Source organism: Salmo salar, chromosome ssa13, assembly GCF_905237065.1.
Source record: "Salmo salar chromosome ssa13, Ssal_v3.1, whole genome shotgun sequence".
NCBI classification, from domain to species: domain Eukaryota; kingdom Metazoa; phylum Chordata; class Actinopteri; order Salmoniformes; family Salmonidae; genus Salmo; species Salmo salar.
Window position 1 is genome coordinate 92,901 of NC_059454.1, and position 21,969 is coordinate 114,869.

Sequence of the window (21,969 nt, forward strand, 5' to 3'; positions counted from 1 at the left end):
TATGATCTCAGAACAGCTCCCCTCCTAAAGGACACCAGCAATATGATCTCAGAACAGCTCCCCTCCTAAAGGACACCAGCAGTATGGTCTCAGAACAGCTCCCCTCCTTTGTAAAGGACACCAGCAGTATGATCTCAGAACAGCTACCCTCCTAAAGGACACCAGCAGTATGGTCTCAGAACAGCTCCCCTCCTAAAGGACACCAGCAGTATGGTCTCAGAACAGCTCCCCTCCCTAAGGACACCAGCAGTATGGTCTCAGAACAGCTCCCCTCCTTAAGGACACCAGCAGTATGGTCTCAGAACAGCTCCCCTCCTAAAGGACACCAGCAGTATGGTCTCAGAACAGCTCCCCTCCTAAAGGACACCAGCAGTATGGTCTCAGAACAGCTCCCCTCCTTTGTAAAGGACACCAGCAGTATGATCTCAGAACAGCTACCCTCCTAAAGGACACCAGCAGTATGGTCTCAGAACAGCTCCCCTCCTAAAGGACACCAGCAGTATGGTCTCAGAACAGCTCCCCTCCCTAAGGACACCAGCAGTATGGTCTCAGAACAGCTCCCCTCCTTAAGGACACCAGCAGTATGGTCTCAGAACAGCTCCTCTCCTAAAGGACACCAGCAGTATGATCTCAGAACAGCTCCCCTCCTAAAGGACACCAGAAGTATGATCTCAGAACAGCTCCCCTCCTAAAGGACACCAGCAGTATGATCTCAGAACAGCTCCCCTCCTAAAGGACACCAGCAGTATGGTCTCAGAACAGCTCCCCTCCTTTGTAAAGGACACCAGCAGTATGATCTCAGAACAGCTCTCCTCCTAAAAGACACCAGCAGTATGATCTCAGAACAGATCCCCTCCTAAAGGACACCAGCAGTATGATCTCAGAATAGCTCTCCTCCTAAAGGACACCAGCAGTATGATGTCAGAATAGCTCTCCTCCTAAAAGACACCAGCAGTATGATCTCAGAACAGATCCCCTCCTAAAGGACACCAGCAGTATGATCTCAGAATAGCTCTCCTCCTAAACGACACCAGCAGTATGATTTCAGAAATGCTCCCCTCCTAAAGGACACCAGCAGTATGATCTCAGAACAGCTCTCCTCCTAAAGGACACCAGCAGTATGGTTTCAGAACAGCTCCCCTCCTAAAGGACACCAGCAGTATGGTCTCAGAACAGCTCCCCTCCTAAAGGACACCAGCAGTAAGGTCTCAGAACAGCTCCACTCCTAAAGGACACCAGCAGTATGGTCTCAGAACAGCTCCCTTCCAAAAGGACACCAGCAGTGTGATCTCAGAACAGCTCCTCTCCTAAAGGACACCAGCAGTATGATCTCAGAACATCTCCCCTCCTAAAGGACACCAGCAGTATGATCTCAGAACAACTCCCCTCCTAAGGGACACCAGCAGGATGGTCTCAGAACAGCTCCCCTCCTAAAGGACACCAGCAGTATTGTCTCAGAACAGCTCCCCTACTAAAGGACACCAGCAGTATGATCTCAGAACAGCTCCCCTCCTAAAGGACACCAGAAGTATGATCTCAGAACAGCTCCCCTCCTAAAGGACACCAGCAGTATGATCTCAGAACAGCTCCCCTCCTAAAGGACACCAGCAGTATGGTCTCAGAACAGCTCCCCTCCTTTGTAAAGGACACCAGCAGTATGATCTCAGAATAGCTCTCCTCCTAAAGGACACCAGCAGTATGATTTCAGAACAGCTCCCCTCCTAAAGGACACCAGCAGTATGATCTCAGAACAGCTCTCCTCCTAAAGGACACCAGCAGTATGGTTTCAGAACAGCTCCCCTCCTAAAGGACACCAGCAGTATGGTCTCAGAACAGCTCCCCTCCTAAAGGACACCAGCAGTAAGGTCTCAGAACAGCTCCACTCCTAAAGGACACCAGCAGTATGGTCTCAGAACAGCTCCCCTCCTAAAGGACACCAGCAGTATGATCTCAGAACAATTCCCCTCCTAAGGGACACCAGCAGGATGGTCTCAGAACAGCTCCCCTCCTAAAGGACACCAGCAGTATTGTCTCAGAACAGCTCCCCTACTAAAGGACACCAGCAGTATGATCTCAGAACAGCTCCCCTCCTAAAGGACACCAGCAGGATGGTCTCAGAACAGCTCCCCTCCTAAAGGACACCAGCAGTATGGTCTCAGAACAGCTCCCCTCGTAAAGGACACCAGCAGTATGGTCTCAGAGCAGCTCCCCTCCTAAAGGACACCAGCAGTATGATCTCAGAACAGCTCCCCTCCTAAAGGACACCAGCAGTATGATCTCAGAACAGCTCCCCTCCTAAAGGACACCAGCAGTATGATCTCAGAACCGCTCCCCTCCTAAATGTGACCAGCAGTATGATCTCAGAACAGCTCCCCTCCTAAAGGACACCAGCAGTATGGACTCAGAACAGCTCCCCTCCTAAAGGACACCAGCAGTATGGTCTCAGAAGAGCTCCCCTCCTAAAGGACACCAGCAGTATGGTCTCAGAACAGCTCCCCTCCTAAAGGACACCAGCAGTATGGTCTCAGAACAGCTCCCCTCCTAAAGGACACCAGCAGTATGATCTCAGAACAGCTCTCCTCCTAAAGGACACCAGCAGTATGATCTCAGAACAGCTCCCCTCCTAAAGGACACCAGCAGTATGGTCTCAGAACAGCTCCCCTCCTAAAGGACACCAGCAGTATGATCTCAGAACAGCTCCCCTCCTAAAGGACACCAGCAGTATGATCTCAGAACAGCTCCCCTCCTAAAGGACACCAGCAGTATGATCTCAGAATAGCTCTCCTCCTAAAAGACACCAGCAGTATGATCTCAGAACAGATCCCCTCCTAAAGGACACCAGCAGTATGATCTCAGAACAGCTCCCCTCCTAAAGGACACCAGCAGTATGGTCTCAGAACAGCTCCCCTCCTTTGTAAAGGACACCAGCAGTATGATCTCAGAACAGCTCTCCTCCTAAAAGACACCAGCAGTATGATCTCAGAACAGATTCCCTCCTAAAGGACACCAGCAGTATGATCTCAGAATAGCTCTCCTCCTAAAGGACACCAGCAGTATGATCTCAGAATAGCTCTCCTCCTAAAAGACACCAGCAGTATGATCTCAGAACAGATCCCCTCCTAAAGGACACCAGCAGTATGATCTCAGAATAGCTCTCCTCCTAAAGGACACCAGCAGTATGATTTCAGAACAGCTCCCCTCCTAAAGGACACCAGCAGTATGATCTCAGAACAACTCTCCTCCTAAAGGACACCAGCAGTATGGTTTCAGAACAGCTCCCCTCCTAAAGGACACCAGCAGTATGGTCTCAGAACAGCTCCCCTCCTAAAGGACACCAGCAGTAAGGTCTCAGAACAGCTCCACTCCTAAAGGACACCAGCAGTATGGTCTCAGAACAGCTCCCCTCCAAAAGGACACCAGCAGTATGATCTCAGAACAGCTCCTCTCCTAAAGGACACCAGCAGTATGATCTCAGAACAGCTCCCCTCCTAAAGGACACCAGCAGGATGGTCTCAGAACAGCTCCCCTCCTAAAGGACACCAGTAGTATGGTCTCAGAACAGCTCCCCTCGTAAAGGACACCAGCAGTATGGTCTCAGAGCAGCTCCCCTCCTAAAGGACACCAGCAGTATGATCTCAGAACAGCTCCCCTCCTAAAGGACACCAGCAGTATGATCTCAGAACAGCTCCCCTCCTAAAGGACACCAGCAGTATGATCTCAGAACCGCTCCCCTCCTAAATGTGACCAGCAGTATGATCTCAGAACAGCTCCCCTCCTAAAGGACACCAGCAGTATGGACTCAGAACAGCTCCCCTCCTAAAGGACACCAGCAGTATGGTCTCAGAAGAGCTCCCCTCCTAAAGGACACCAGCAGTATGGTCTCAGAACAGCTCCCCTCCTAAAGGACACCAGCAGTATGGTCTCAGAACAGCTCCCCTCCTAAAGGACACCAGCAGTATGATCTCAGAACAGCTCTCCTCCTAAAGGACACCAGCAGTATGATCTCAGAACAGCTCCCCTCCTAAAGGACACCAGCAGTATGGTCTCAGAACAGCTCCCCTCCTAAAGGACACCAGCAGTATGATCTCAGAACAGCTCCCCTCCTAAAGGACACCAGCAGTATGATCTCAGAATAGCTCTCCTCCTAAAAGACACCAGCAGTATGATCTCAGAACAGATCCCCTCCTAAAGGACACCAGCAGTATGATCTCAGAATAGCTCTCCTCCTAAAGGACACCAGCAGTATGATTTCAGAACAGCTCCCCTCCTAAAGGACACCAGCAGTATGATCTCAGAACAGCTCTCCTCCTAAAGGACACCAGCAGTATGGTCTCAGAACAGCTCCCCTCCTAAAGGACACCAGCAGTATGGTCTCAGAACAGCTCCCCTCCTAAAGGACACCAGCAGTAAGGTCTCAGAACAGCTCCACTCCTAAAGGACACCAGCAGTATGGTCTCAGAACAGCTCCCCTCCAAAAGGACACCAGCAGTATGGCCTCAGAACAGCTCCCCTCCTTTGTAAAGGACACCAGCAGTATGATCTCAGAACAGCTACCCTTTTAAAGGACACCAGCAGTATGGTCTCAGAACAGCTCCCTTCCTAAAGGACACCAGCAGTATGGTCTCAGAACAGCTCCCCTCCCTAAGGACACCAGCAGTATGGTCTCAGAACAGCTCCCCTCCTTAAGGACACCAGCAGTATGGATCTCAGAACAGCTCCCCTCCTAAAGGACACCAGCAGTATGGTCTCAGAACAGCTCCCCTCCTAAAGGACACCAGCAGTATGGTCTCAGAACAACTCCCCTCCTAAAGGACACCAGCAGTATGATCTTAGAACAGCTCCCCTCCTAAAGGACACCATAAGTATGATCTCAGAACAGCTCCCCTCCTAAAGGACACCAGCAGTATGATCTCAGAACAGCTCCCCTCCTAAAGGACACCAGCAGTATGGTCTCAGAACAGCTCCCCTCCTTTGTAAAGGACACCAGCAGTATGATCTCAGAACAGCTCCTCTCCTAAAGGACACCAGCAGTATAGTCTCAGAACAGCTCCCCTCCTAAAGGACACCAGCAGTATGATCTCAGAACAGCTCTCCTCCTAAAAGACACCAGCAGTATGATCTCGGAACAGATCCCCTCCTAAAGGACACCAGCAGTATGATCTCAGAACAGCTCTCCTCCTAAAGGACACCAGCAGTATGATCTCAGAACAGCTCCCCTCCTAAAGGACACCAGCAGTATGATCTCAGAACAGCTCTCCTCCTAAAGGACACCAGCAGTATGGTCTCAGAACAGCTCCCCTCCTAAAGGACACCAGCAGTATGGTCTCAGAACAGCTCCCCTCCTAAAGGACACCAGCAGTATGGTCTCAGAACAGCTCCCCTCCTAAAGGACACCAGCAGTATGATCTCAGAACAGCTCCCCTCCTAAAGGACACCAGCATTATGGTCTCTATCATTGAATCTCTTGATCGTCTTCCTGATAACACTTTGTTAGTTACTTTTGATGTTGAGTCGTTATTCACTAATATTCCACACAAGGGCAGTATTGAAGCTTTGGAACATTTTCTTCTGCAACGTGACCCTAATTGTCACGTCCTGACCAGTAGGGGGAGTATTTGTATTGTAGTTTGGTCAGGACGTGGCAGAAGGGTATTTGTTTCATATGGTTCGGGTTGTGTGTGTAGTATTAAAGGGGTGTTTGGTTTATGTATTCCGGGGTTTTAGTGTATGTTCTGGGTTTGGTTTTCTATGGTTTTCTGGTTTGTCTATTTCTTTGTTGTCTGTGTGGCTCCCGATCAGGAACAGCTGTACGTCGTTGTTCCTGATTGGGAGTCATATATTAGGAGCTTGTTTTCACCTGGGGGTTTTGTGGGTAGTTGTCTTTTGCACTGCTGTTAATTTAGCCTGTGAAACTGTCATCTGTCGTTCTTTGTTTTGTTATTTTTTCCGTGTTCTCTTTAATTTTTAAAATACAAGATGATCGTTCATATTCCCGCTGCGTTTTGGTCATCTCTACATTACGACACCCGTGACACTAATGAACTACCTTCCAGTGTCTGAAATAGTACTCACACATAACTATTTAATGTTTCTAATGATTTCTTAATTCAGACGAAAGGTACTGCTGTGGGATCCCCCATGGCTCCTAAACTATGTTCATTTGTATGTGGGTTACATGGAGAAACTATTTTATTTTCAATCCTCTCAAAAATGTTTTCTTGCCTAACATCATGATTTGGAGACGGTATATTGATGATATTTTTGTTCTGTGGAGGGGTGATGCAAAACAGCTCCAGGTGTTCCATGTTTTTCTTAACTCCTGTTCTGAACATCTGAGATTTACTATGCAATCTGACACACGTCAAATCAGTTTCCTGGATCTTCTGATCTTGTGTGAAGATGATGTGCCATACACTGATCTTTACAGGAAACCTACTGATCGTAACAGGAAACCTACTGATCGTAACAGGAAACCTACTGATCTTTACAGGAAACCTACTGATCTTTACAGGAAACCTACTGATCGTATCAGAAACCTACTGATCGTAACAGGAAACCTACTGATCGTATCAGGAAACCTACTGATCGTAACAGGAAACCTACTGATCGTAACAGGAAACCTACTGATCGTAACAGGAAACCTACTGATCTTTACAAGAACCCTACTGATCTTTACAGGAAACCTACTGATTGTAACAGGAAACCTACTGATTGTAACAGGAAACCTACTGATCTTTACAGGAAACCTACTGATCTTTACAGGAAACCTACTGATCGTAACAGGAAACCTACTGATCTTTACAGGAAACCTACTGATCTTTACAGGAAACCTACTGATCTTTACAGGAAACCTACTGATCGTTACAGGAAACCTACTGATCGTAACAGGAAACCTACTGATCTTTACAGGAAACCTACTGATCTTTACAGGAAACCTACTGATCTTTACAGGAAACCTACTGATTCTAACAGGAAACCTACTGATCTTTACAGGAAACCTACTGATCTTTACAGGAAACCGACTGATCGTAACAGGAAACCGACTGATCGTAACAGGAAACCTACTGATCTTTACAGGAAACCTACTGATCGTAACAGGAAACCTACTGATTTTTACAGGAAACTACTGATTGTAACAGGAAACTACTGATTGTAACAGGAAACCTACTGATCTTTACAGGAAACCTACTGATCTTTACAGGAAACCTACTGATCTTTACAGGAAACCTACTGATCTTTACAGGAAACCTACTGATCGTTACAGGAAACCTACTGATCGTAACAGGAAACCTACTGATCGTAACAGGAAACCTACTGATCTTTACAGGAAACCTACTGATCTTAAACCTACTGATCGTAACAGGAAACCTACTGATCTTTACAGGAAACCTACTGATCGTAACAGTTTGTTGAGGGCTGATAGTTGTCACCCACTTTCCTTGAAAAACAGTTTGCCCTACAGCCAATTCTGTCGAATCAAAAGAATTTGTAAAAAAAGCAATCAGATGTCGACAGAAATATGGCTTGAGACGCAAAGAAAATTCAAGGAGAGTGGGGTACAAAAATGGTCAGATTAATAATACTGCCATTGAGAAAATTCTAAACAGAACGACACATTACCTTTTTCAAGGCTCTACCCGCTATTCAAAGCGCTCTGAACAAATTAAGGGAATCGTTCACAAACATCGGCACATTCTAAAATACGATGATAGTATCGGTAATGTGTTTTTAGATCTTCCCTTGGTCGTATTCTCACGGGGCAGAAATCTCAGAGATCAATTGGTAAACTCTGATTTACCATCCCAAGGTATCCCTGCACAACGTCTATTTGCGCCCCCTACTGGATGGAAACTACAAGTGTACTGGCTGTTCTCAATGCAATGGCACTTATAAATGTAGATCCTTCAAACTCCCCCAAACAGGGAAACAGATCCCAGTCAAAGGTGTTATCACCTGCTCCACTAAGGCAGTTATTTATCTTATAACTTGTCCTTGTGGTAAAAATGATGTGGGTAAAACAAAGCGTGAATTAAAAGTACGTATCTCAGAGCATCGTAGCACCATTAGGTGCAAAAACTCAACGTACCCAGTTGAGGCCCACTTTTTGGAAGCAAACCACTCGATTTCGTTCCTACGTTATATCGGCATCGAACACGTCACCCTCCCTAGGAGAGGAGGTGACCTCGACAATTTATTGTTAAAACGAGAGGCTGCCTGGATCTTTAATTTAAAGACCCTTCAGTCTCAACGTAGACTTTGATCTGAAGCCATTCTTTTGATTATTGTGGATTTTGCAATTGTAAATGTTTGTAGACTTATGTAGCCAAATTGTATCTATGACCGTACGCTATCCATTTATGTTTTTTTGTATGTTATTTTAATATATGAGAATTAACCAATGATATCAGGCCACAACCCGGCCATGATTACAGACACCTGTGTGTGTCTTTTAACACGATATAAACGAGTCATCTCGCAGTGTTTGGCATTATACCCTGATTAAGACCAGCTTCTCTGTCCAAACATTGGACGTAAATATATTTTTTGCATCTGAGCTCTTAGTGTCAGTCTCTCCTTTATGTTAAATGTTCTACTCCTCTAGCCAGCACCTCGCCTAAATAGGTGTGCATTTCTTTCTCCTCTAGATTACATCCAATGGCAACAGATATTCATCCAAACACACTGAGCTGTGGTGTGGTGTGGTGTCCAAGCCCAATGCTGCAATACACCAACACCAGTCCATCGAGCTATGACTGTGTACATGCATGGATTTGTGTGTGTAAATTTCAGATGTTTCAAGATAGTAAATGTTGTCCTTGTTTCTCCTGTCAGGTATTTCTCCAGCCAGACACAACGGGGACGTTGTATCTCAGTGTGATAGTGGACAAGGACAGTCCAGTCAACGCTGACCTACTACTGGACCAGTCTGGACAGAATGTCTACGTCCTCACTGACAGCAAGGTAGACCCTATTCCCCTACTCTTAGACCCTAACCCCTAGCCCCTCTGTCTACGTCCTCACTGACAGCAAGCTAGACCCTATTACCCTACCCTTAGACGCTAACCCTTCTGTCTATGTCCTCACTGACGGCAAGGTAGGCCTCAGTACCACTAGCTACCATAGCCCAGTGCTTTTTAGTCCAGGAGATTAGACGGTGCTTTTTTAGTCCAGGAGATTAGACGGTGCTTTTTTAGTCCAGGATATTAGACGGTGCTTTTTTAGTCCAGGATATTAGACGGTGCTTTTTTAGTGCAGCAGATTAGACGGTGCTTTTTTTAGTCCAGGAGATTAGACGGTGCTTTTTTAGTCCAGGAGATTAGACGGTGCTTTTTTAGTCCAGGAGATTAGACGGTGCTTTTTTAGTCCAGGAGATTAGACGGTGCTTTTTTTAGTCCAGGAGATTAGACGGTGCTTTTTAGTCCAGGAGATTAGACGGTGCTTTTTAGTCCAGGAGATTAGACGGTGCTTTTTGTCCAGGAGATTAGACGGTGCTTTTTTAGTCCAGGAGATTAGACGGTGCTTTTTTAGTCCAGGAGATTAGACGGTGCTTTTTTAGTCCAGGAGATTAGACGGTGCTTTTTTAGTCCAGGAGATTAGAAGGTGCTTTTTTAGTCCAGGAGATTAGACGGTGCTTTTTTAGTCCAGGAGATTAGACGGTGCTTTTTTAGTCCAGGAGATTAGACGGTGCTTTTTAGTCTAGGAGATTAGACGGTGCTTTTTTAGTGCAGCAGATTAGACGGTGCTTTTTTAGTGCAGCAGATTAGACGGTGCTTTTTTAGTCCAGGAGATTAGACGGTGCTTTATAGTCCAGGAAAATGTCTCTTAGTGTTGCCATTTGGAAAATGTCTCTGACTATTGATTGTATTTATTTGTGTTTTTACTTTTCCCCACACATGGGATTCGACTTACTTTAAAAATTGATTAAAATATTTAGGAAAATAAATCTCAAAGAACTGTATTCAGTGATTTATAAAGGACAGATAGACCTGATGTCTTTTAGCTCCATGTGCATAATAGACCTGATGTCTTTTAGTTCCATGTGGATAATAGACCTGATGTCTTTTAGCTCCATGTGGATAATAGACCTGATGTCTTTTAGCTCCATGTGGATAATAGACCTGATGTCTTTCAGCTCCATGTGGATAATAGACCTGATGTCTTTCAGCTCCATGTGGATAATATACCTGATGTCTTTTAGCTCCATGCGGATAATAGACCTGATGTCTTTTAGCTCCATGTGGATAATAGACCTGATGTCTTTTAGCTCCATGTGGATAATCCATACTGCTGTCTTTAGTCTTATCTTGACTTGAGATCTGTAGAGTTGATAATGTAGAGAATGAATCTGTCTCTCTCTCTCTCTCTCTCTCTCTCTCTCTAGGTATCCAAGGTGTCTGTATCTCAGTGTGAACAGCAGCCTGACTGCCGGTCCTGTCTGTCTGTCAGAGATCCTTACTGTGGCTGGTGTGTGCTGGAGGGAAGGTACTGTACACCCACACAGAACACATTGCAGCATCACCTGTCTTATTAGTACTATAGTGGATATCCCAGAACACATTGCAGCATCACCTGTCTTATTAGTACTATAGTGGATATCCCAGAACACATTACAGCATCGCCTGTCTTATTAGTACTATAGTGGATATCCCAGAACACATTGCAGCATCGTCTGTCTTATTAGTACTATAGTGGATATCCCAGAACACATTACAGCATCGCCTGTCTTATTAGTACTATAGTGGATATCCCAGAACACATCACAGCATCGCCTGTCTTATTAGTACTATAGTGGATATCCCAGAACACATTGCAGCATCACCTGTCTTATTAGTACTATGGTGGATATCCCAGAACACATTACAGCATCACCTGTCTTATTAGTACTATAGTGGATATCCCAGAACACATTGCAGCATCGCCTGTCTTATTAGTACTATAGTGGATATCCCAGAACACATTGCAGCAGCACCTGTCTTTTTAGTACTATAGTGGATATCCCAGAACACATTGCAGTATCACCTGTTGATCTATATGTATATATATACCAGGTCATGTTATCTCTAGATGGTGAATTCTGATGGAGAAGCAGCTCTGCAGTCTCTGCTGTCTCCATGTTAATCTGTGTTAACAACCAGACCAGAACAGTCTCTGCTGTCTCCTTGTTAATCTGTGTTAACAAGCAGACCAGAACAGTCTCTGCTGTCTCCATGTTAATCTGTGTTAACAACCAGACCAGAACAGTCTCTGCTGTCTCCATGTTAATCTGTGTTAACAACCAGACCAGAACAGTCTCTGCTGTCTCCATGTTAATCTGTGTTAACAACCAGACCAGAACAGTCTCTGCTGTCTCCATGTTAATCTGTGTTAACAACCAGAACAGTCTCTACTGTCTCCATGTTAATCTGTGTTAACAACCAGACCAGAACAGTCTCTGCTGTCTCCATGGTAATCTGTGTTAACAACCAGACCAGAACAGTCTCTGCTGTCTCCATGGTTATCTGTGTTTATTCTCCTTCATTCAGATGTACTCGTCGAATGGAGTGTAGTCGTGAGGGCCAAGCCAACCACTGGCTGTGGAGCTACCAGCCTGCCAACCAGCCTGCCAACCAGCCTGCCAACCAGCCTGCCAACCAGCCTGCCAACCACCCCCAGCCTGCCAACCAGTGTGTGACTGTCCAGAGCTTGGAGCCTGCCATCCAAAGCAGAGAGGAGGAGACTCAGGTGGCTAAACTGCGGCAGTATAGTATTGAATAAAGTCGGGGGAACTCAAAATATTGTTCCTCTCTAACTGCTGTTCTTGATTCAGGAAAAATCTGTGTTTCATTAAAGACCTGACAAACCAGATAACTTCTCTAGTCAATCAATACAACGACATGTCAACTCATGCCTTGTTTTTACTAAAGATATTTATCAATGAAGTGTCATTCTGGAGTAATTATATAGAAACAGGTTGAGACTCACTGAGAAGAAAAATGCCCTTTTACTTCAGGATAGTCCAAACATAGTTGAGTTAAAGTTTATTGCTGTACCCTCTCCCAGGTTTCTCTTGTGCTGGCCCTGTTGCCCACCCTGTCAGAGGAGGAGGAGTCTCTGACCTGCTCCTTCGGAACCCTCGCCCCTCAACCAGCTGTCGTCACGGGAACCACCATAACCTGTCAATCACCCCTGCCTGAGCTCCTCCCACCCAGCCCACCAGGAAGTGGTAGGCAGACATTTTATGTAAAAGTTGTATATAAAAATGTCTGTAAATATATATATATATATTTTTTTTTAATATGTATTTGATTATTTATTGTCTTGTTGAGATACAATACCATGAGAGACTTAGTCCAAGACAGCCAGGTTAGTCTTGTTGAGATACAATACCATGACAGACTTAGTCCAAGACAGCCAGGTTAGTCTTGTTGAGATACAACACCATGGCAGACTTAGTCCAAGACATCCAGGTTAGTCTTGTTGAGATACAATACCATGACAGAATTAGTCCAAGACATCCAGGTTAGTCTTGTTGAGATACAAAACCATGACAGAATTAGTCCAAGACATCCATGCTTGTATCACATTACTAGATTTATTTGGATCAGTTTTGAGTCACGGCCAGTTGCTTTATGCCACGCTTAGACCCCGGCCTATTGACGGCAAACACATAGTGTTATAACAAGGTATAGGTACACTACATGTATGTGGACACCTGCTCGTCGAACATCTCATTCCAAAATCATTGGCATTATTATGGAGTTGGTTCCCCGTTTGCTGCTATAACAGCCTCCACTCTTCAGGGAAGGCTTTCCACTAGATGTTGGAACATTGCTGCTTTAACAGCCTCCACTCTTCAGGGAAGGCTTTCCACTAGATGTTGGAACATTGCTGTGGGGACTTGCTTCCATTCAGCCACAAGAGCATTAGTGAGGTCGAGAACTAATGTTGGGCGATTAGGCCTGGCTCGCTGTCGGCGTTCTTATTTTTATTTTTTACCATTATTTATTTATCCCAAAGGTGTTCGATGGGGTTGAGGTCAGGGCTCTGTGCAGGCCAGTCAAGTTCTTCCACAGTGATATCGACAAACCATTTCTGTATGGACCTCGCTTAGTTCACGGGGCATTGTCATGCTGAAACAGGAAAGGGCCTTTCCCCAAACTGTTGCCACAAAGTTGGAAGGACAGAATCGTGTAGAATTTCATTTGTAGCGTTAAGATTTCCCATCACTGTTTCGAAACAGTGAACAGTTCAACAATGCAGATAAAGATCAAAAGGAATGAAAAGATAGAAATAGTCACACAAGGAATAAAATACAAAATGAAGTACTGAGTGCTCTGGAGCAGGTTTTCATCAAGTATCTCTCTGTACTTTGCTTTGTTCATCTTTACCTCGATCCTGACTAGTCTCCCAGTCCCTGCCGCTGAAAAACACCGTAGGGATGGTGCCAGGTTTCCTCCAGACGTGATGCTTAGCATTCAGGCCAAATAGTTCAATCTTGGTTTCATCAGACCAGAGAATCTTGTTTCATGGTTTGAGAGTCTTTAGATGCCTTTTGGCAAACTCCAAGCGGGCTGTCATGTGCCTTTTACTGAGGAGTGGCTTCCGTCTAGCCACTCTACCATAAAGGCCTGATTTGGTGGAGTGCTGCAGAGATGGTTGTCCTTCTGGAAGATTCTCCCATCTCCACAGAGGAACTCTACAACTCTGTCAGAGTGACCATCGGGTTCTTGGTCACCTCCCTGACCAAGGCCCTTCTCCCCTGATTGCTCAGTTTGGCCGGGCGGACAGCTCTAGGAAGAGTCTTGGTGGTTCCAAACTTCTTCCATTTAAGAATGATGGAGGCCACTGTGTTCTTGGGGACCTTCAATGCTGCAGAAATGTTTTGGTACCCTTCCCCTGATCTGTGCCTCGACACAATCCTGTCTCGGAGCTCTACGGACAATTCCTTCAACCTCATGTCTTGGGTTTTGCTCTCACCTTTTATATAGACTGTAACGAGTGTTGTGTGTGGAGGACCAAGACGCAACAGGGAAGTGTATACTCATATATAAGAAGGAGAAACAAAATAAACACGTATACAATTAGAAACGACACTAACAGTTCTGTCAGGTGAAGAACACAAAACAGAATACAACAATCCACAATACAAACACACCCCTAATTATAGGACCTTCAATCAGAGGCAATGATAGACAGCTGCCTCCAACTGAAGGCCCCGACACCAATTAACTAAACATAGAAATACAAATGACTAGACAGAACATAGAAATAAACTAACATAGAACAATAACCAAAACCCTGGACTAAATAAATCAAATACCCCTCTCTACATGGACACATACAAACCACCTCCCTGAACCACATAAAACAAATACCCCCTGCCACTTCCTGACCAAACTAAACACTAACAAATAACACCTTTACAGGTCAGAATGTCACAGTTGTCGTCGTTAAAGGAGGACCAAAACGCAGCAGGTATGTGTATGCTCATCTTGACGTTTATTAACTCAGAATGAACGTACAAAAATAACAAAAAAAGAACGAACGATCAACAAACAGTCTGACAAGGCTAAACACAGAACAATCTCCCACAAATGACAAACACAAACACACCCTAATATATGGGACTCTCAATCAAAGGCAAATAGACAACACCTGACTTCAACTGAGAGTCCCAACCCCAATTAACCAAACATAGAAACAGACACACTAGACTAAACATAGAATACATGAAAATCAAACAGTGCCCAAAAACCCCGGAATACTTAAATCAAATGCCCCTTCAACAAACACACCACCCCGAACCACATAAAACGAATACCCTCTGCCACGTCCCGACCAAACTACAATGACAATTAACCCTTATACTGGCCAGGACGGGACACAGAACGTGACATAGACAGGTGTGTGCCTTTCCAAATCATGTCCAATCAATTTAATTCACCACAGGTGAACTCCAATCAAGTTGTAGAAACATCTCAAGGATGATCAATAGAAACAGGATGCACCTGAGCTCAATTTCAAGTCTCATAGCAAAGGGTCTGAATACTTATGTAAATAAGGTAGGTTTTTTAGGTTTTTATTTATTTTTATTTTTTTTATACATTTGCTACATTTTCTAAATACCTATTTTCGCTTCGTCATTATGGGGTATTGTGTGTAGATTGCATTCAATCCATTTTTAGAATAAGGCTGTAACGTAACAAAATGTGGAAAAAGTCAAGGGGTCTGATTACTTTCCGAAGGCACTGTATGTTAACGTGTGGTGTCTCTGTAGACCACATGTCTCTGGTCCTGTATGTTAACGTGTGGTGTCTCTGTAGACCACATGTCTCTGGTCCTGTATGTTAACGTGTGGTGTCTCTATAGACCACATGTCTCTGGTCCTGTATTTTAACGTGTGGTGTCTCTGTAGACCACATGTCTCTGGTCCTGTATGTTAACGTGTGGTGTCTCTATAGACCACATGTCTCTGGTCCTGTATGTTAACGTCTGGTGTCTCTATAGACCACATGTCTCTGGTCCTGTATGTTAACGTGTGGTGTCTCTATAGACCACATGTCTCTGGTCCTGTATGTTAACGTGTGGTGTCTCTGTAGACCACATGTCTCTGGTCCTGTATGTTAACGTGTGTTGTCTCTGTAGACCACATGTCTCTGGCCCTGTATGTTAACGTGTGGTGTCTCTATAGACCACATGTCTCTGGTCCTGTATGTTAACGTGTGTTGTCTCTGTAGACCACATGTCTCTGGTCCTGTATGTTAACGTGTGTTGTCTCTGTAGACCACATGTCTCTGCGTGTGTCCGTGATGTTCAGAGACGTGACCGTCTCTAGCGGTGACATCATCTTCTACGACTGTCGAGCTGTGGGGCGACTCAACGCCACCTCCCCGTAAGAGATAACACACACACACACACACACCGTACACACACACACACACCGTACACACACACACACACCGTACACACACACACACCGTACACACACACACACACACACACACACACACACACACTACACACACACACACACACACACACACACCGTACACACACCACACACACACACACACCGTACACACACACACACACCGTACACACACCGTACACACACACCGTACACACACACACCGTACACACACACACACACACAAACACACACACACACACACACACACACACACACTGTATATTTCTGTATTTAGTCTCACATGTGTTCATACACTTAAAGGAAAACTCATTTTTTTAAATATATGTTTATATTTGTGTAACTTTTTCCAAATACAAACGCATATGATGCGTTTTCCATGATATGTTACAGTATCTAAATCCATATGACCCCATACAGTATATAAATCCATATGACCCCATACAGTATATAAATCCATATGTCAGACCCCATACAGTATCTAAATCCATATGACCCCATACAGTATCTAAATCCATATGTCAGACCCCATACAGTATATAAATCCATATGACCCCATGTGGCTCAGTTGGTAGAGCATGGTGTTTGCAACGTGTTTGCAACGCCAGGGTTGTGGGTTCGATTCCCACAGGGGACCAGTACGGGAAAAAAAGGTATGAAATGAATGCATTCACTACTGTAAGTCGCTCTGGATAAGAGCGTCTACTAAAATGACTGAAATGTAAATGTAAATCCATGTCAGACCCCATACAGTATCTCAATCCATATGTATGACCCCATACAGTATATAAATCCATATGACCCCATACAGTATCTAAATCCATATGTCAGACCCCATACAGTATATAAATCCATATGACCCCATACAGTATATGACCCCATACAGTATCTAATTCCATATGTCAGACCCCATACAGTATCTATATCCATATATCAGACCTCATACAGTATATAAATCCATATGTTAGACCCCATACAGTATATGAATCCATATGTTAGACCCCATACAGTATCTAAATCCATATGACCCCATACAGTATCTAAATCCATATGTCAGACCCCATACAGTATATGAATCCATATGACCCCATACAGTATATAGATACTGTATGGGGTCATATGGATTTATATACTGTATGGGGTCATACATATGGATTGAGATACTGTATGGGGTCTGACATGGATTTACATACAGTATATAAATCCATATGACCCCATACAGTATATAAATCCATATGACCCCATACAGTATCTAATTCCATATGTCAGACCCCATACAGTATCTAAATCCATATGTTAGACCCCATACAGTATCTAAATCCACATGTCAGACTCCATACAGTATATAAATCCATATTACCCCATACGGTATATAAATCCATATGACCCCATACAGTATCTAAATCCATATGTTAGTCCCCATACAGTATATAAATCCATATGTCAGACCCCATACAGTATCTAAATCCATATGTCACACCCCATACAGTATATAAATCCATATGACCCTATACAGTATCTAAATCCATATGACCCCATACAATATAAATCCATATGACCCCATACAGTATCTAAATCCATATGACCCCATACAGTATCTAAATCCATATGTCACACCCCATACAGTATATAAATCCATATGACCCCATACAGTATCTAAATCCATATGTCAGACCCCATACAGTATCTAAATCCATATGTCTCTCTGTGTTTAGGTGTATGGCGTGTGTGGGCAGCGTGTGGCCATGTAACTGGTGTGTTCTGGATGGGCTGTGTACCCACAACAACAACAACAGCTGTCCCAAGCAGCACACCATACACAACTCTGTGGTACGATAACCCGGGCCCTACCTACCAGGCCTTAGTAACAACTCTGTGGTACGATAACCCAGACCCTACCTACCAGGCCTTAGTAACAACTCTGTGGTACGATAACCCAGGCCCTACCTACCAGGCCTTAGTAACAACTCTGTGGTACGATAACCCGGGCCCTACCTACCAGGCCTTAGTAACAACTCTGTGGTACGATAACCCGGACCCTACCTACCAGGCCTTAGCAACAACTCTGTGGTACGATAACCCGGGCCCTAACTACCAGGCCTTAGTAACAACTCTGTGGTACGATAACCCGGGCCCTACCTACCAGGCCTTAGTTACAACTCTGTGGTACGATAACCCGGGCCCTACCTACCAGGCCTCAGTAACAACTCTGTGGTACGATAACCCAGGCCCTACCTACCAGGCCTTAGTAACAACTCGGTGGTACGATAACCCAGGCCCTACCTACCAGGCCTTAGTAACAACTCTGTGGTACGATAACCCAGGCCCTACCTACCAGGCGGCAGGGTAGCCTAGTGGTTAGAGTGTTGGACTAGTAACCGAAAGGTTGCAAGTTCGAATCTCCGAGCTGACGAGGTAAAAATCTGTCGTTCTGCCCCTGAACAAGGCAGTTAACCCACTGTTCCTAGGCCGTCATTGTAAATAAGAATTTGTTCTTAACTGACTTGCCTTGTTAAATAAATAAACTCTGAGGTACGATAACCCAGGCCTTAGTAACAACGCACTGTCCTCTCTACACTTTGACTGAACATTGATTGTTGTTTTCTACACACAGCCTCTCCTTCTCTCCATTTTGTGCCGTTCCCGTTCCAACATAACATTCCCCCCTGTCACCACTAGGAGCAGCAGTTGGAGCTAAAGGGTCCAGACTCTTGTCCCTTTGTGTGGGCTCTACAGAGTTCTCCTCTGGTCCCCATGGGCTTCCTGTCCCCTCTGGTGCTACTGGGAAGGAACCTGGACATGCTTCAGGTATTTTTTTACTATACATGTGGAAAACGATAACACCGCATCCAGGTTTTATAAATAGGTGATCAATAAATATGTTCATGAAACATTTAGAATAATCTGTCCTGTCTGGTTTACTGAAACATTTAGAATAATCTGTCCTGTCTGGTTTATCTCTGGGTTTACTGAAACATTTAGAGTAATCTGTACTGTCTGGTTTATCTAGGGGGTTACTGAAACATTTATAATAATCTGTCCTGTCTGGTTTATCTAGGGGTTTACTGAACCGTCCGGTCTTTACGATAAATGCAGACTTTAAGATAATACATGGTTACTGAGACAGAGACACTGACACTCTGAGACAGACAGGTGATTGTGTGTTGACATTCTGAGACAGGTGTTTCTGTGTTGATGCTCAGAGACAGAGACAGGTGATTGTGTGTTGACACTGAGACAGAGACAGGTGATTGTGTGTTGACACTGAGACAGAGACAGGTGATTGTGTGTTGACATTGAGACAGAGACAGGTGATTGTGTGTTGACACTCAGAGACAGGTGATTGTGTGTTGACACTCAGAGACAGGTGATTGTGTGTTGACACTCAGAGACAGGTGATTGTGTGTTGACACTCAGAGACAGGTGATTGTGTGTTGACACTCAGAGACAGGTGATTGTGTGTTGACACTGAGACAGAGACAGGTGATTGTGTGTTGACACTGAGACAGAGACAGGTGATTGTGTGTTGACACTGAGACAGAGACAGGTGATTGTGTGTTGACACTGAGACAGAGACCGGTGATTGTGTGTTGACACTGAGACAGAGACCGGTGATTGTGTGTTGACACTGAGACTGAGACAGGTGATTGTGTGTTGACGCTCAGAGACTGAGACAGGTGATTGTGTGTTGACGCTCAGAGACTGAGACAGGTGATTGTGTGTTGACGCTCAGAGACTGAGACAGGTGATTGTGTGTTGACGCTCAGAGACTGAGACAGGTGATTGTGTGTTGACGCTCAGAGACTGAGACAGGTGATTGTGTGTTGACGCTCAGAGACTGAGACAGGTGATTGTGTGTTGACGCTCAGAGACTGAGACAGGTGATTGTGTGTTGACGCTCAGAGACAGAGACAGGTGATTGTGTGTTGACGCTCAGAGACAGGTGATTGTGTGTTGACACTCAGACAGAGACAGGTGATTGTGTGTTGACACTCAGACAGAGACAGGTGATTGTGTGTTGACACTGAGACAGAGACCGGTGATTGTGTGTTGACATTGAGACAGAGACCGGTGATTGTGTGTTGACACTGAGACAGAGACAGGTGATTGTGTGTTGACACTCAGACAGAGACAGGTGATTGTGTGTTGACACTCAGACAGAGACAGGTGATTGTGTGTTGACACTCAGACAGAGACAGGTGATTGTGTGTTGACACTGAGACAGAGACCGGTGATTGTGTGTTGACACTCAGACAGAGACAGGTGATTGTGTGTTGACACTCAGACAGAGACAGGTGATTGTGTGTTGACATTGAGACAGAGACAGGTGATTGTGTGTTGACACTGAGACAGAGACAGGTGATTGTGTGTTGACACTCAGACAGAGACAGGTGATTGTGTGTTGACACTCAGACAGAGACAGGTGATTGTGTGTTGACACTCAGACAGAGACAGGTGATTGTGTGTTGACACTCAGACAGAGACAGGTGATTGTGTGTTGACACTGAGACAGAGACAGGTGATTGTGTGTTGACACTGAGACAGAGACAGGTGATTGTGTGTTGACACTGAGACAGAGACAGGTGATTGTGTGTTGACACTGAGACAGAGACAGGTGATTGTGTGTTGACATTGAGACAGAGACAGGTGATTGTGTGTTGACGCTCAGAGACTGAGACAGGTGATTGTGTGTTGACGCTCAGAGACTGAGACAGGTGATTGTGTGTTGACGCTCAGAGACTGAGACAGGTGATTGTGTGTTGACGCTCGAGACAGAGACAGGTGATTGTGTGTTGACGCTGAGACAGAGACAGGTGATTGTGTGTTGACGCTCAGAGACAGAGACAGGTGATTGTGTGTTGACACTCAGACAGAGACAGGTGATTGTGTGTTGACACTGAGACAGAGACAGGTGATTGTGTGTTGACACTGAGACAGAGACAGGTGATTGTGTGTTGACACTGAGACAGAGACAGGTGATTATGTGTTGATGCTCTGAGACTGAGACAGGTGATTGTGTGTTGATGCTCTGAGACTGAGACAGGTGATTGTGTGTTGATGCTCTGAGACTGAGACAGGTGATTGTGTGTTGACACTCAGAGACAGGTGATTGTGTGTTGACACTGAGACAGGTGATTGTGTGATGACACTGAGACAGGTGATTGTGTGTTGAGACTGAAACAGAGACAGGTGATTGTGTGTTGATGCTCAGAGACTGAGACAGGTGATTGTGTGTTGATGCTCAGAGACAGGTGATTGTGTGTTGATGCTCTGAGACTGAGACAGGTGATTGTGTGTTGATGCTCTGAGACTGAGACAGGTGATTGTGTGTTGACGCTCAGAGACAGGTGATTGTGTGTTGACGCTCAGAGACAGGTGATTGTGTGTTGACGCTCAGAGACAGGTGATTGTGTGTTGACGCTCAGAGACAGGTGATTGTGTGTTGACACTCAGACAGAGACAGGTGATTGTGTGTTGACACTGAGACAGAGACAGGTGATTGTGTGTTGACACTGAGACAGAGACAGGTGATTGTGTGTTGACACTGAGACAGAGACAGGTGATTGTGTGTTGACGCTCAGAGACAGAGACAGGTGATTGTGTGTTGACGCTCAGAGACTGAGACAGGTGATTGTGTGTTGACGCTCAGAGACTGAGACAGGTGATTGTGTGTTGACGCTCAGAGACTGAGACAGGTGATTGTGTGTTGACGCTCAGAGACAGAGACAGGTGATTGTGTGTTGACGCTCAGAGACAGAGACAGGTGATTGTGTGTTGACACTCAGACAGAGACAGGTGATTGTGTGTTGACACTCAGACAGAGACAGGTGATTGTGTGTTGACACTGAGACAGAGACAGGTGATTGTGTGTTGACACTGAGACAGAGACAGGTGATTGTGTGTTGACACTGAGACAGAGACAGGTGATTGTGTGTTGACATTCTGAGACTGAGACAGGTGATTGTGTGTTGACATTCTGAGACTGAGACAGGTGATTGTGTGTTGACGCTCAGAGACAGAGACAGGTGATTGTGTGTTGACACTCAGACAGAGACAGGTGA

General features: G+C 45.1%; 1 protein-coding gene across 1 annotated transcript in view; it reads left to right on the plus strand.

Moving 5' to 3' along the window:
• The window catches only part of LOC106566319 (plexin-B3), a 415,201-nt gene that overhangs the window by 43,236 nt on the left and 349,996 nt on the right, over positions 1-21,969 (plus strand). Inside the window, exons 3-9 of the mRNA XM_045692714.1 lie at positions 8,833-8,961; positions 10,382-10,482; positions 11,523-11,721; positions 12,040-12,202; positions 15,763-15,871; positions 17,623-17,737; positions 18,587-18,715. Of these exons, the coding sequence (XP_045548670.1) occupies positions 8,833-8,961; positions 10,382-10,482; positions 11,523-11,721; positions 12,040-12,202; positions 15,763-15,871; positions 17,623-17,737; positions 18,587-18,715 (945 nt within the window). The remainder of the gene's footprint in view (positions 1-8,832; positions 8,962-10,381; positions 10,483-11,522; positions 11,722-12,039; positions 12,203-15,762; positions 15,872-17,622; positions 17,738-18,586; positions 18,716-21,969) is intronic.